This window comes from Scleropages formosus, chromosome 7, assembly GCF_900964775.1.
Source record: "Scleropages formosus chromosome 7, fSclFor1.1, whole genome shotgun sequence".
NCBI lineage: Eukaryota > Metazoa > Chordata > Actinopteri > Osteoglossiformes > Osteoglossidae > Scleropages > Scleropages formosus.
The window spans coordinates 30,830,887-30,847,210 of NC_041812.1; the positions used below are offsets into that span (position 1 = coordinate 30,830,887).

General features: G+C 45.0%; 1 protein-coding gene across 1 annotated transcript; it reads left to right on the forward strand.

Moving 5' to 3' along the window:
* Window positions 1-10,806: 10,806 nt before the first annotated feature.
* Window positions 10,807-11,662, forward strand: LOC114910951 (synaptotagmin-1-like; the record flags this gene model as incomplete). Its single annotated transcript, XM_029253560.1, is given in 5 exon segments — window positions 10,807-10,984; window positions 11,031-11,144; window positions 11,187-11,311; window positions 11,313-11,356; window positions 11,425-11,662. Coding segments are annotated over 5 exon segments (699 nt in total), but the record flags the coding sequence as incomplete, so codon positions are not given.
* Between the last annotated feature and the right edge of the window lie 4,662 nt (window positions 11,663-16,324).

Consider the following 16,324-nt stretch of genomic DNA (forward strand, 5'->3'; position numbering starts at 1 on the left):
CTAACTAGGCTAACCGTTAGGGAGTAGACATGGCGCGCTTGTCCTGCTTCTGCTGGTCTGTGTCTGTGGGGGGGAGGGAACACGTGTGCAGAGGCCTGGGAGAACGGCTTTGGCGTGAACGGCCCAGCAGGTTGCGGTAAACTCTTCGGAGCGGCGCGAGCAGACGGCAGATGAGATGCGTGCAGGAGCAGCACAACGACAACACTCAGTTTCCAAAGTTACGCGTTCGAGACCATGCCTGACGCTCTGATGTTCGGGTTTACCGCATCTTAACTGCAATAAATGGGATTGAACGTGAAGGTGGTGGGAAGGTGACAGTGTGTGTGTTGAGCACCCTGCCAGACACATGGCTCAGGGTTCCACCAGTGCAGTAAACCCCAGTGCACTGGTGGAACCCTGTGGAAAACTGACAGTCTACACATGGCATTTTGTTTATTTTTAACTGCATTTTTTCACCCGCTCTCCAACATGGAGTGAAAATGATGTGTGCTCAGACAGAACTGAGACTGCACAGGAGTGTGGTCATCTAGCATCAGAGAGGATTTTCTGTACAGAACACATTTTTGGTTTTGCTCTTTAAAATGTACGCTCGTTTTCAAATTACTGTGGCTCAAAGATAATAAAAATGTCATGAAAATTTCTTTCAGTGTAAAAAGACAGCAAACTGGACTATGCAAATTGGTAGCGGAGTGCTTAGTACTGTTTTCTTTGGACCAAAGGGTTGCAGGTTTCATTCCCACATCCAGCTGTAGTACCCTTGAGCAAAGTACTTTACATTAAATTGCTGCACTAATAAGTTGCCTGGCTGTATAAACAGGTAAACAATAAAAGTGCCTTAACATTCTAAGTTGCCTGAGACAAAAGCATCAATTAAATGAATAAATGTTTAAAAAAAAAAAACTAAACATCTGACTTATGGTGTCATTAAGGAGCAGTACTTTCTATAGCTGGGTGGCTCAGCAGGTGTGTGTTGGTTCAACTAAACCACACAGTGTACGATATAAAGAACAACCTTTCAGATGTTGTCAAGATGCAGAGATTCCTCCACTGAAATATTTCTGTACCTTGAAAACATTTGAAAGGTTTAGAGTTTGCTGGGTGGTTTCATCAGGTTAGTATTTGTTCTTTTAAACCCTATGGCACAAGTTCAATTCTTCCATTAATGACCAGTTTTTTTAACTGTTGGAACATCCCTGTACCTTAACCACATGTGAAAGTTTTAATCTTTAATTTAATGTGTAGCTCATCATGTTAATACTTTTTCTTTTAAACCCTACAGCGTAAGTTCAGTTCCTCTACTGAAGACTGCTCTTTTTTTTTTTTTTTAAACCGTTGGAGCATCTCTGTACCTTAACCACGTGTGAAAGTTTTAATCTCTAGTGTAGTAGGTCGCTCATTAGGTTAGTACTTGGTTTTTTAAAAAGCCCAACAGCCCAAGTTCAAGTCTTCATTTGAAGACCAGTCTTTTTTTTTTAATCCATTGGAATATCTCTGTACCTTAACCACATGTGGAAGGTTTTGTTTCTCCAGGATAGTATGTGGCTCAGTAGGTTAGTACTTAGTCATTGCCTACCAGCTTCAGCTCAATTAAAGACCAGTGCCTTCTTTCTTTTTCTTTTTTTAAAAAAAAAAAAAAAAAAAAAAACTTGGAGTATCTCCATACCTTAACCACCTGTAAAATTCTAGTCCCTGAGATTAGCATATGGCTCATCAGGTTAGTGCTCCTTCCTTTAAACTCTCAAGTTCAATTCCTCTATTGTAGACCACTTTTTTTTTTTTAAAACTATTCGAGTATCTCTGTACCTTAACCACATGTGAAAGGTTGGATGTCCAGTGTAGTATGTGACTTGTCTGATTAGTACTTGTTTAAACCCAACAGCCCAAGTTCAACTCATTGATTAAAGACCAGTCTTTCTTTTTTCTTAACCATTGAAACATCTCTGTATCTTAACCACATGTAAAAACTCTCAATCCTTCCCTTAATATATAGCTCCTGATGTTAGTACTTGTTCTGTTAAACCCTATAACTCAAGTTCAATTCTTTCATTCATGACCCTTTTTTTTAAAACCATTGGAGTATCTCTGTACCTTAACCACACATGAAAGGTCTGACACAAAACTTAACAGGTAGCTCATCAGGTTATTGTTTGCTTTGTTAAATTATACAGTGTAAATTCAATTCCTGTGTCAAAAGGAAGGCTGGTTTTAAAGCTCATCTGAACACTTTGAGAAGTACTTAGAGGAATGGTGGCATAGAGCAGCTTGTTGGGTGGTCAAGCTGCTGATAGTAACATTAGTGGTTTAAACCCACTTGAGAACCCTAAAGAACAAAGGTGCTAGGAAGCACTTTCTGAGTAAGAGATGGGGCCACTAACCTTGGTGCTGAAAGTCCAAGCATTGCAAGAAATACACAGAGCAGTTGGTTGGGGTGGCCAACAGTTGGGCTAAAGGTCCAAATGCAATGGGAGGAAACCCTGAGGAGGTAGGAAGGGGGCTACCCCTGGTATTGAAGGACTAGGGAAAGCAAGAGAGACCCCTGAAGGGTGGGTGAGGGAGCCACCCCTGGTGCTAAAGAGCTGAAGGAGACAAGAGAGACCTCCTTGAGGGGGTAATGAGGTAGCCATGTGTGGTACCAAACATCTGAAGGTGTCAAAAGCCATGCAGAGCAGGCAATGAGGCTGATAAACACATTCCCCCTGAACCATGAAGAAAAGTAGAGGAGAGGCAATCCCTCCCCTGACCTCCAGAGAAAGAAGGTCGCTGCTGGTGTTGTTGTAGGACTACAGTTAGTGACTCCCCCCCCCCCTTTGTCTTTTAAAAAAAGAAAAGCAGCAGTTCTTTCTACCCCCTACCCCTTCACACACACACTTTCTACAGACCTGGTGATTTACATACTAACCACCACAGGAGGTACACCCTCACCCAGCTCACCATACCCTTTGCAGGGCTTGAATCAATAACCATCACATTAGCCACCCAATCCTCAGCCTGCTGAGCTACACAACCACTCCACAAACCCCTACTTGGATGTTTGAGATATAGTTAAAGTGCAAAATGGCCATTTAGCCAACCAGAATACCACCTCTCTCACAAAGTAAATCCACAACCTCGAGCATAGTAACTACCCCCACCAACCAGCTGTGCCACACAACCTACCCTCCAAAACCCCTTCTACACATAGCTAAGCTTGGGGAAGGGAACTTGGTCACAGACCAAAAAGCAACTCCCCTCCAACGGGATCACACCCACAATCTGTTGGGGAGACACATAGCTCTCAGAATGCTGTCCCAGGCACCTGCACAGGTTGGTTCCCCTCCTGCTCTGGGATGGACACAGGGGCTGTCAGGAGTTTGCTTGAAAAGGAACAGCTTGTCTGAGGACCAGACCACCAACCCCAAGGTCATGGGTCTAACTTCACAAGCCAACAGAGCTCACAGGGGGGAATCAGAGGAGCATTCTGCATGGGACATCCTGTGTCCTTTGACACACAGGTGCTGTGGCCCGATTCTGGTTCCTCCCCACTGGGACACACTGGCTACTCTGAAATCTTGCAGTAGAGCAGTGGGGACACAGCACTGGCTTGTTGACCACATGAACCCAGCTAAACACACCAGATCATTTTATTTCCCAGCGCTGTACACTGACAGTGAGGGTTGGGGAGGGGGGGTATCTTCTGTAAGGACACTGGATGCGTCCACCACCCAGCCATCCATACCACAGTGCTTATTCCAGAGACCTCCCACTTTGCCTTTGACCTTTCTTGCTCAAGGAAGAAAAGAGAGAAAAGTGAATACCTGTGCGCAGGTGCTCCCCAATGACACACAACTCAAGAAGGTGCTATAAGACCAAAAGCCCCAGAGAAAGGAAGTTCTTACAATTCTGGGCGTGAGGAATTCGGTTGAGCAGAACCATGATCTGAAAAAAACAAACAAGGCACTTTATTATACCACCATTATTACTCCATCACACTGCAGCAGACTGCGATGGACCGCAGCTAGAGCGAGCGAGCCATTTATACTGCAAATTTAAGGTAAATACCTCGCTCAAGGGTACCACACAGTACAGTGCTTTTCTTGGAGCTTGAACCTATAAACTTTAGGTTATCTGAGCCTGTCCTTAACCACTTCTTAGGTATTTTACTGCAGAAATACGGTGAAGTGCTACAAAACTACCTGTTTCGTGAATGCTGTGCTAGACAGCTATAGCTGCTTCATGAGTTCAGTGAAGTGAACTAACCAGCAACATTTTTGATTTTACTGCAGGGCACAGAACAGGTTGGAACACATTTACACATTATTTCAGCATTTGATAGCATCTGCAGCTCTTTTTCCACTTCACATTGGAACATGGAAAACCATCCTCTTCACGCCACAGCAATTGGAGATCAGCAGCAAGTCCTTGAAATATGTAAGAAACTTGAACAATTCAATGAATAGCAGCACTACTTCTAAGGTGATCACATGAACACCAATCACATATGGCTTCAGAGATGGCACTGTACTCACTTTTACACTGTTCTTTCGGCACCCCTAGAAGTCTCTTTTTGACAATGTAATGATTGATGTCCTCAACTATGTCTTTCCCACTAAAGAACAAGACGATATTCCATATAATGCTAAAACACAACAGCACAGCGGTAGTAACAGTTGTCCTCAAAAGATGAGCACACAAGTCTCTTAATGGGCTAATTTTTTAATTAAATCAAAAAGAATAACAAGTGAAGAAATATATACATCTGCAGGGAAAATACAGGAAAGCTGCTTGACTAATGCCAGCTGATTTTGACCATAGTAGTTAAAGCTGGAACTAGAACGTCATAAAAAATTCCAAAACTGGTCAGAAATCAAGAATTAAAAAAAAAAAAAACAAACAATTATGACAACGAATACATTTGACTTTTGCTAGGATCAGAACATGATCCTTCAGGCAAAAAACAGCCGAAGCAAGGACCCCAGAGGAAGTCTTCCAGGGCGAAGAAGGGCGGCTATCCCTGCAATGCTCGCAACGGAGACTGCAAAGAAAGCGTTCCTCAGGAACAACCCCAAGTCCGCACCTCTCACCATGTGGAAAAAGGATAGGAAGCCGACCTACACAAGAGACAAACAAAATGCCAAGTAAGTGTGGTTATTCCTGAACAAAATCAATTGATTCCAAGTCAGAAATACTTGCTGTACACATTGGAAACTACGGTCGGTGTAGGAATGTTTGTGGGTTTAGAACAATAAAGCATCATAATGCATGTCAGACGTGCGCTGAGAGACTCTTGCCACATGGTGAAAATTGTTACACATCCGCACTGCTTTCTTAATTTCGACCTACATACAGCAACCACAAGAAAGGTTTGTTAAAGAAGTTTTGTGATCGTTTACCACAAGCAGAACCACTGCCGATTTCCATTCACTTTTAGCTGCTTCATGGAAGTAAAGACTAGTGTATACACAAGCAGTCTGCGTAGAACAATTACGGACATGTTTACACACAAGTTCTACCTACCCAGCCACCGTTGTGCAGAAGCCATTCTCCGTGCTCCTCGCTGAGGTAGCGAGCGATCGTCTCCGCTAACCTTCTGTTGCTGACGTCCACTCCCCGGGATGAGAGCTCGCTCGCTAGCATTCCTGCGAATGCAAAAAGCGCTACGACTCTACCCCAGTTCAACTGTCCGTCATGCGCCAGCGCTGCCATGGTCTGCTTCAGACTGGTCAGGAAGTCGGGTTCAGAGTTGTCCAAGAAGTTCTGCACTAAGGTTTGAAATGTTGACCGATGTTGCCTCTCCGTTTGCTTCGCCAGTTGTCTCATGGCTTTGGCTGACTCGCTTGGAGGGTCTTGCCGGATCCCAGTGCAGAAACCCACATAATCCTTTGCCACCAGCAAGGTCTCCCTCTCCAATGGGCTGGACATTTTCTACAAAAACACAAAAAAGCACAACGCACAGTGGCTTTAATGCTGGCTACGCTTCCTCGGCACAATACTTAACGCCAGCTACTGGAAACACTTCAGTTACGCGCTTAAAATTACTACAAGATCACCTTGTGTGCTGTATACCATGTTAACACAGCAACGGCCCCTTGCACTCTGATATAATCATCAGTAGCAAAACCTGCGATTAATACTTTGTTTTTATTCAACGCACTTAAAGGATTCAACTCCTTTACCGCAAATTAACAGGGTAAAATACCCCCCCCCCCCTCCCCCCAAGGCACCACACAGTAGGGTGCATTTCTTGGAACTTGAACCTACAAACTTCAGGTTTCTTGAGCCTGTCCTTAACCACTTATACTACCTTCTTGTATTACACTTAATCATTAAAACCAACACATTTTGGTTCTACTATATAATAAAGGCAACTTACCACTTTTTATATGCATTTCTTTTACCGCGCAGAAATACGGTTTAAACGGCACACTTGTACAAAAGTACCTGTTAATATATACATATATATAAACGCTTCGCTAGACAAGTACAGTATGAGTATTAATATTTACTAACCACACAAAACACAGGTGCCAGTAGGACTTGAAGTAAATGAAGCGGGAGTTCGATTTTACTGGACACAGACAGAACAACAGAACACATTTCACCACCTGATTATATTTGCTTCTCTTTGCAGCTCCAAATTTCAAACAAACACGAGGACCACGGGTGAACTCAGAAAACTGTTTTCGTTTTTTTGTAAAAATGTAGTTGAACTTGAAGAAGGTTCGAGAAACTTCAAACCAGTTAGTGTTTGAGAAGCCCTGCGCTGACGATGGATAACTACAGTATCTAACGCCGGTGTTTTAATACATCATAGATGTTAAATAAATATGATGGGGAAAAAAAGAACTTAGAGCACTAAATGTGTTCACGAGCAGGCAGGATTTCTGAACCCTCCAATGTTACAGTAAAACACTCGGTAAGAAGGCGAAAGGCGAATGACCGTTAGTTACGTTAAACGGTCCGCCGGCGCGCGCTCCGCTTCAGAGAAGCCTGACGGGACTCAGCGCGCGCCGGAGCCGCGAAAACTGAGAAACTCGCGGAAAATCCGTCATTTATTGGGCGACTTGCAGCAGAACGTTGTTTTTAACTAATTATTATAATACCATTGATTGGTCAGTTTAAAACAGACACCCACCAGAACAGAAATCAAATGGCGTCGAACTCACGATGCGCGGCGCCTCAGAGCTCACACCTGTAGCTCAGCCTTTCGCGACAGTGAATATATACACTCACCTCCCGGGCTCCTATTAAATACGAGTGCTGAACGTTCCAAGCGAGGACATGACGCAATAATTGTTACCGTGGTTACCACGGCCTTCGTTCTATTCGAACGAACGATTGTTAACGTTCTCTGAAAACTTATTTGCTCCTCCAAGTCAGTTAGTTCTCCTGTGGCCAACGGTGGCTGTGAAAATGATGACCATTCCAGAGAGTCTAGAAATACTGTATCTGAATCATATAATACACGAAAACGGGCTAAATAAAAATGTCACAATTTTATCAGACACAGGTTTTCATAACACAATAACAATTCGAGGTACAACACAGGAACTGTTATTTGTTGGTGATGTAGCATCTTCCTGCAAAAAATGAAAGAAATCACGTTATTTGTTCTACAGCATTAGAACCCCAATGAGTGTTCAATATTGATTTAATTCCTCACTAAAAAGTTCAGGTTCAAGGTTTATTGTCACAGGTACAAGTACCCTGTACAAGTACCATGAAATCCTTGTCCGAGTGCTTCTCCACAAACTATGAACAAAAAAATAATAGATAATACTGCACAAAACAACAACAATAAATAACAATAGACAGCCAGAGTACTTAAAACTGAGAATACTTGAAGTAACAATGTAATGAGCTGATGTGCTCGGAGGGAACAGTCCAACTCTAGTGAAGTTTGAACATTGGTGGGTGTTGTATACTCTTACAGCGGTGGGGTAAAAGCTGTTCCTGTACCTAGCTGTGCGGGTTCGAATAGACCCGAGCCGTTTTGCAGATGGTAGGGAAGAGAAGAGCGCCCGTGCTGGGTGACTATGATCTTTCATGATGCGCATCGCCTTTCTGAGGCAGCGCGTGGTGTAGGTGTCCTCGACTGCTGGTAGCTGTGTGCTAATGGTTTCCTGAGCTGTTTTGACCACCCTCTGCAAGGCTTTCTTCTCCTGTACGGAGCAGTTGCCACACCAGGATGTAATACACCCTGTGAAGACGGACTCCACAGCACACCTACAGAAAGTGGTGAGGACTGTAGTGGACATCCGGGCTTTCTTCAGACACATGAGGAAGTGGAGATGTTGATGGGCCTTTTTGATGGTTGATCCTGTGTGCTCAGTCCATGTGAGGTTGGCAGTGAGGGTGACCCCTAGGAATCTGAAGCTGTTGACCCTCTCTACAAAGGCCCCTCCTATGTAGATGGGTGCCTGAACCGTATCCTGTTTCCTGAAGTCAATCACCAGCTCCTTAGTTTTACTGACATTGCGAGACAGGTTGTTGTCCTGGCACCGCTCTGCCAGGAGCCTCACCTCCTCTCCGTAGGCCGTCTCATCGTTGTTGGTGATCAGACCCACAACGGTGGTATCGTCAGCAAACTTTATGACGGTGTTGGAGCTGTGCCTGGCCACACAGTCATGTGTGAACGAGGAATACAGCACCGGGCTCAGGACGCTTCCCTGTGGAGTGCCAGTGTTGAGGATAAGTGGGGAGGAGGTATTACTGCCAATCCGCACACGCTGGGGTCTGTTGGTGAGGAGCGTTATCAATTGACAAATATTGTCATGGTATCTGTCTCAGAACTGTAGCATTTTGAAAAAAAAAAATATCCCTTTACAGAATTTAATCAACTTTCGTTATTTGTCTTCAAATGGGAGACTGTGGGAAATGGAGGGAAAACACAGAAAAAATACATACACATTGGCTCCTTATTACGTTCGCATGAGTTACACATTAGGGGGTGCAGTGGCCCGGCGGTGGCGCGGTCGGTTGGACCAGGTCCTGCTTTCCGGTGGGTCTGGGGTTTGAGTCCCGCTGGGGGTGCCTTGCGGTGAACTGGCGTCCCGTCCTGGGTGTGTCCCCTCCCCCTCCGGCCTTACGCCCTGTGTTGCCAGGTTAGGCTCTGGCTCCCCGTGACCCCGGATGGGACAAGCGGTTCAGAAAGTGTGTGTGTGTGTGTGTGTGTGTGTGTGTGTGTGTAATGGGAATTGTGGGGGAAAAATATAAAACAGTTGTTCAACTGCTCTGGGGGCTGACAGGGGTAATAAGGGGGTGAGTGCCTGTTGGGGAGTGTGTAAAGTTGGCTTGTTAATCCTTAAGGAAAAGGACCCCCCAGGAAATCCTACTGGAGCATAGGTGGCGTTCACTCCACAGAATGTTCTTTTTGGGCGTATTGTTTTGAGAAAGTCAGTGCATTTTCTATCATGCAAGGTAGGGTGCTTGGAGTGGACACCACATGGATGGACCAACATTTGAGCTATGTGTTAGCTGGTAGTGTAGTGGTGTTAGAGTTGCTCCCTTTAGATCTAAAGATTACAGGTTTAATCCCCACCTCTGGCTGTACTACCTTTGAGTAAGGTACTTACCTTAAATTGGGCCAGTAAAATTACCCAGCTGCCCAAATGGGTAAATAATTGTAAGTACCTTAACATCATAAGTCACTTTGGAGAAAAGCATCAGCCAAACGTATATGTCTATGCTTCAGTGGAGGGTTTGTCCTGCATTGTTCTTTTAGATGAACTGCTCCCATTTTGTATAACTGATAAACATTTGATAATCGGGGGGATTTTAACATACAGGTCGAAGGGAAGGGGAATGTAAGGACTAAACATCTTAAAACTTTTACTGGTAGATTTTGACGTTGATGGGCCTTTTTGGTGGTTGATGCTGTGTGCTCAGTCCATGTGAGTTTGGCAGTGAGGGTGAAGACCCCTAGGGACCTCTATGACGGTTTTAAAGTATGCAACCCCAGTCATCTGAGCATTGTCTGGCACAATAGCTAAGGGGCATGCAGCCACCTTGACAATATTAAGGATTATAGGGACTTGTTTCACATAGCTGGATCTCAGACCATCATATTAATCAGTTCTGGATTGGTGGGAGACTATAAGGTTAAAGTATTACTAAACAATATTGTGTCTGGCGTAAAGCTTAGTCACTTAGGGCAATCTGGAAAACTGACAAAAAACTTCAGAAGCTCTATATCAGGAAGGATAACTTGATAACTAAGCTGAGCCTGCTGGGTCTGACCACCTCCCTCTGCAACTGGATCCTGGACTTTTTTGGCTGGGAGACCCCAGTCCGTCATGATCGGAAACTCCACCTCCAGCACAACCACGCTGAACACCGGTGCTCCCCAGGACTGTGTGCTCAGTCCACTGCTGTTTACCCTACTGACTCATGACTGTGTTGCAAAGTACAGTTCAAATCATATCAAGTTTGCTGATGACACTACAGCTGTGGGTCTCATCAGCAACAATGATGAGTCGGCGTACAGAGAGGAGGTGAACCAGCTCACAGAATGGTGTAAAGACAACAATCTATCTCTTAATGTTGATAAGACTAAAGAGATGATTGTTGACTTCAGGAGGACCCAAGTAGACCACTCGCCACTGCACGTCAACGGAACAACTGTGGAGAGAGTCAAAAACTCCAAGTTTCTTGGTGTGCACATGGCGGAGGACCTCTCCTGGACTCTCAACACCACCTGCCTAGCCAAGAAGGCCCAGCAGCATCTTCACTTCTTACGGAGGCTGAAGAGAGCCAGACTCTTGGGTCTTATGCGTGTCATCGCTGAGCAGAGATGCGGGATGATGCAGCTCCCTTGGCTGACATGTCCAACATGTCATCCTTCCCCCTACTTGCCAGATCCCTTACTCCGAGTTGGGGGGCCAAACCCTGGTGATGCAGGCGTATGACTTTGACCACTTTTCCAAGCATGACGTGATTGGCAAGGTTAAGATCCCTATGAACATGGTGGACCCGGGCAAACCGCTGCACGAGTGGAGAGGAAGGGGAGGTAGGCCTCTTCAACATTGTCCTCTTCTGTTGCTCGGCCTAGGAAGAGAAGCTGGATGACATCTGCATCTCCCTCCGTCACATGCCCATGGCAGGCAAGCTCACCGTCAACGTGATGGAAGCCAAGAACCTTAAAAATACAGATTTCAGCGACCTCTCAGGTGACCTACCCTGCTATGTCTTTGTCCCGCAGGGGTCCAGAGACCGTGCCACTAACATCCCCCTATCGCCAAATGTCCCCGTATCCAGACTGTGGTTCTGGCAGCACAACAGGAGGCGGCTGAAGAAGGAGACGTCGACAGTGAAGAACAGACTCAACCTGTAATTGAAACGAGAGCTTCAGCTTCAAAGTTTCTTTCAAACAGATTGGGCGAGGTGGAGAGTGCACCGCCGGGGCCCCCGTGAGGTGCTACCGCTCATGCTGCTCTAACGCGTCATTTCCGTGCAGGTCCTAATAACCGTGTATAACTGCGACCAGCTGGGCAACGACGACGCCACCGGCAAGACCTTCATCGGCTACGGCACGATGGTCAGACATGCTGGCCAACCCCTGGCAGCTTGCGCCCCGTGGCTCAGTGGCGCACACACTGTAGTTCAAGGAGGAGTTGGATGTAGTGCTGAAGGAACCTCGCTGCTAGAAGGATCCCTGAGGGGTCACCCCCCGTTCACGTGCTCGTAACTAACTAGGCTAACCGTTAGGGAGTAGACATGGCGCGCTTGTCCTGCTTCTGCTGGTCTGTGTCTGTGGGGGGGAGGGAACACGTGTGCAGAGGCCTGGGAGAACGGCTTTGGCGTGAACGGCCCAGCAGGTTGCGGTAAACTCTTCGGAGCGGCGCGAGCAGACGGCAGATGAGATGCGTGCAGGAGCAGCACAACGACAACACTCAGTTTCCAAAGTTACGCGTTCGAGACCATGCCTGACGCTCTGATGTTCGGGTTTACCGCATCTTAACTGCAATAAATGGGATTGAACGTGAAGGTGGTGGGAAGGTGACAGTGTGTGTGTTGAGCACCCTGCCAGACACATGGCTCAGGGTTCCACCAGTGCAGTAAACCCCAGTGCACTGGTGGAACCCTGTGGAAAACTGACAGTCTACACATGGCATTTTGTTTATTTTTAACTGCATTTTTTCACCCGCTCTCCAACATGGAGTGAAAATGATGTGTGCTCAGACAGAACTGAGACTGCACAGGAGTGTGGTCATCTAGCATCAGAGAGGATTTTCTGTACAGAACACATTTTTGGTTTTGCTCTTTAAAATGTACGCTCGTTTTCAAATTACTGTGGCTCAAAGATAATAAAAATGTCATGAAAATTTCTTTCAGTGTAAAAAGACAGCAAACTGGACTATGCAAATTGGTAGCGGAGTGCTTAGTACTGTTTTCTTTGGACCAAAGGGTTGCAGGTTTCATTCCCACATCCAGCTGTAGTACCCTTGAGCAAAGTACTTTACATTAAATTGCTGCACTAATAAGTTGCCTGGCTGTATAAACAGGTAAACAATAAAAGTGCCTTAACATTCTAAGTTGCCTGAGACAAAAGCATCAATTAAATGAATAAATGTTTAAAAAAAAAAAACTAAACATCTGACTTATGGTGTCATTAAGGAGCAGTACTTTCTATAGCTGGGTGGCTCAGCAGGTGTGTGTTGGTTCAACTAAACCACACAGTGTACGATATAAAGAACAACCTTTCAGATGTTGTCAAGATGCAGAGATTCCTCCACTGAAATATTTCTGTACCTTGAAAACATTTGAAAGGTTTAGAGTTTGCTGGGTGGTTTCATCAGGTTAGTATTTGTTCTTTTAAACCCTATGGCACAAGTTCAATTCTTCCATTAATGACCAGTTTTTTTAACTGTTGGAACATCCCTGTACCTTAACCACATGTGAAAGTTTTAATCTTTAATTTAATGTGTAGCTCATCATGTTAATACTTTTTCTTTTAAACCCTACAGCGTAAGTTCAGTTCCTCTACTGAAGACTGCTCTTTTTTTTTTTTTTTAAACCGTTGGAGCATCTCTGTACCTTAACCACGTGTGAAAGTTTTAATCTCTAGTGTAGTAGGTCGCTCATTAGGTTAGTACTTGGTTTTTTAAAAAGCCCAACAGCCCAAGTTCAAGTCTTCATTTGAAGACCAGTCTTTTTTTTTTAATCCATTGGAATATCTCTGTACCTTAACCACATGTGGAAGGTTTTGTTTCTCCAGGATAGTATGTGGCTCAGTAGGTTAGTACTTAGTCATTGCCTACCAGCTTCAGCTCAATTAAAGACCAGTGCCTTCTTTCTTTTTCTTTTTTTAAAAAAAAAAAAAAAAAAAAAAAACTTGGAGTATCTCCATACCTTAACCACCTGTAAAATTCTAGTCCCTGAGATTAGCATATGGCTCATCAGGTTAGTGCTCCTTCCTTTAAACTCTCAAGTTCAATTCCTCTATTGTAGACCACTTTTTTTTTTTTAAAACTATTCGAGTATCTCTGTACCTTAACCACATGTGAAAGGTTGGATGTCCAGTGTAGTATGTGACTTGTCTGATTAGTACTTGTTTAAACCCAACAGCCCAAGTTCAACTCATTGATTAAAGACCAGTCTTTCTTTTTTCTTAACCATTGAAACATCTCTGTATCTTAACCACATGTAAAAACTCTCAATCCTTCCCTTAATATATAGCTCCTGATGTTAGTACTTGTTCTGTTAAACCCTATAACTCAAGTTCAATTCTTTCATTCATGACCCTTTTTTTTAAAACCATTGGAGTATCTCTGTACCTTAACCACACATGAAAGGTCTGACACAAAACTTAACAGGTAGCTCATCAGGTTATTGTTTGCTTTGTTAAATTATACAGTGTAAATTCAATTCCTGTGTCAAAAGGAAGGCTGGTTTTAAAGCTCATCTGAACACTTTGAGAAGTACTTAGAGGAATGGTGGCATAGAGCAGCTTGTTGGGTGGTCAAGCTGCTGATAGTAACATTAGTGGTTTAAACCCACTTGAGAACCCTAAAGAACAAAGGTGCTAGGAAGCACTTTCTGAGTAAGAGATGGGGCCACTAACCTTGGTGCTGAAAGTCCAAGCATTGCAAGAAATACACAGAGCAGTTGGTTGGGGTGGCCAACAGTTGGGCTAAAGGTCCAAATGCAATGGGAGGAAACCCTGAGGAGGTAGGAAGGGGGCTACCCCTGGTATTGAAGGACTAGGGAAAGCAAGAGAGACCCCCTGAAGGGTGGGTGAGGGAGCCACCCCTGGTGCTAAAGAGCTGAAGGAGACAAGAGAGACCTCCTTGAGGGGGTAATGAGGTAGCCATGTGTGGTACCAAACATCTGAAGGTGTCAAAAGCCATGCAGAGCAGGCAATGAGGCTGATAAACACATTCCCCCTGAACCATGAAGAAAAGTAGAGGAGAGGCAATCCCTCCCCTGACCTCCAGAGAAAGAAGGTCGCTGCTGGTGTTGTTGTAGGACTACAGTTAGTGACTCCCCCCCCCCCTTTGTCTTTTAAAAAAAAGAAAAGCAGCAGTTCTTTCTACCCCCTACCCCTTCACACACACACTTTCTACAGACCTGGTGATTTACATACTAACCACCACAGGAGGTACACCCTCACCCAGCTCACCATACCCTTTGCAGGGCTTGAATCAATAACCATCACATTAGCCACCCAATCCTCAGCCTGCTGAGCTACACAACCACTCCACAAACCCCTACTTGGATGTTTGAGATATAGTTAAAGTGCAAAATGGCCATTTAGCCAACCAGAATACCACCTCTCTCACAAAGTAAATCCACAACCTCGAGCATAGTAACTACCCCCACCAACCAGCTGTGCCACACAACCTACCCTCCAAAACCCCTTCTACACATAGCTAAGCTTGGGGAAGGGAACTTGGTCACAGACCAAAAAGCAACTCCCCTCCAACGGGATCACACCCACAATCTGTTGGGGAGACACATAGCTCTCAGAATGCTGTCCCAGGCACCTGCACAGGTTGGTTCCCCTCCTGCTCTGGGATGGACACAGGGGCTGTCAGGAGTTTGCTTGAAAAGGAACAGCTTGTCTGAGGACCAGACCACCAACCCCAAGGTCATGGGTCTAACTTCACAAGCCAACAGAGCTCACAGGGGGGAATCAGAGGAGCATTCTGCATGGGACATCCTGTGTCCTTTGACACACAGGTGCTGTGGCCCGATTCTGGTTCCTCCCCACTGGGACACACTGGCTACTCTGAAATCTTGCAGTAGAGCAGTGGGGACACAGCACTGGCTTGTTGACCACATGAACCCAGCTAAACACACCAGATCATTTTATTTCCCAGCGCTGTACACTGACAGTGAGGGTTGGGGAGGGGGGGTATCTTCTGTAAGGACACTGGATGCGTCCACCACCCAGCCATCCATACCACAGTGCTTATTCCAGAGACCTCCCACTTTGCCTTTGACCTTTCTTGCTCAAGGAAGAAAAGAGAGAAAAGTGAATACCTGTGCGCAGGTGCTCCCCAATGACACACAACTCAAGAAGGTGCTATAAGACCAAAAGCCCCAGAGAAAGGAAGTTCTTACAATTCTGGGCGTGAGGAATTCGGTTGAGCAGAACCATGATCTGAAAAAAACAAACAAGGCACTTTATTATACCACCATTATTACTCCATCACACTGCAGCAGACTGCGATGGACCGCAGCTAGAGCGAGCGAGCCATTTATACTGCAAATTTAAGGTAAATACCTCGCTCAAGGGTACCACACAGTACAGTGCTTTTCTTGGAGCTTGAACCTATAAACTTTAGGTTATCTGAGCCTGTCCTTAACCACTTCTTAGGTATTTTACTGCAGAAATACGGTGAAGTGCTACAAAACTACCTGTTTCGTGAATGCTGTGCTAGACAGCTATAGCTGCTTCATGAGTTCAGTGAAGTGAACTAACCAGCAACATTTTTGATTTTACTGCAGGGCACAGAACAGGTTGGAACACATTTACACATTATTTCAGCATTTGATAGCATCTGCAGCTCTTTTTCCACTTCACATTGGAACATGGAAAACCATCCTCTTCACGCCACAGCAATTGGAGATCAGCAGCAAGTCCTTGAAATATGTAAGAAACTTGAACAATTCAATGAATAGCAGCACTACTTCTAAGGTGATCACATGAACACCAATCACATATGGCTTCAGAGATGGCACTGTACTCACTTTTACACTGTTCTTTCGGCACCCCTAGAAGTCTCTTTTTGACAATGTAATGATTGATGTCCTCAACTATGTCTTTCCCACTAAAGAACAAGACGATATTCCATATAATGCTAAAACACAACAGCACAGCGGTAGTAACAGTTGTCCTCAAAAG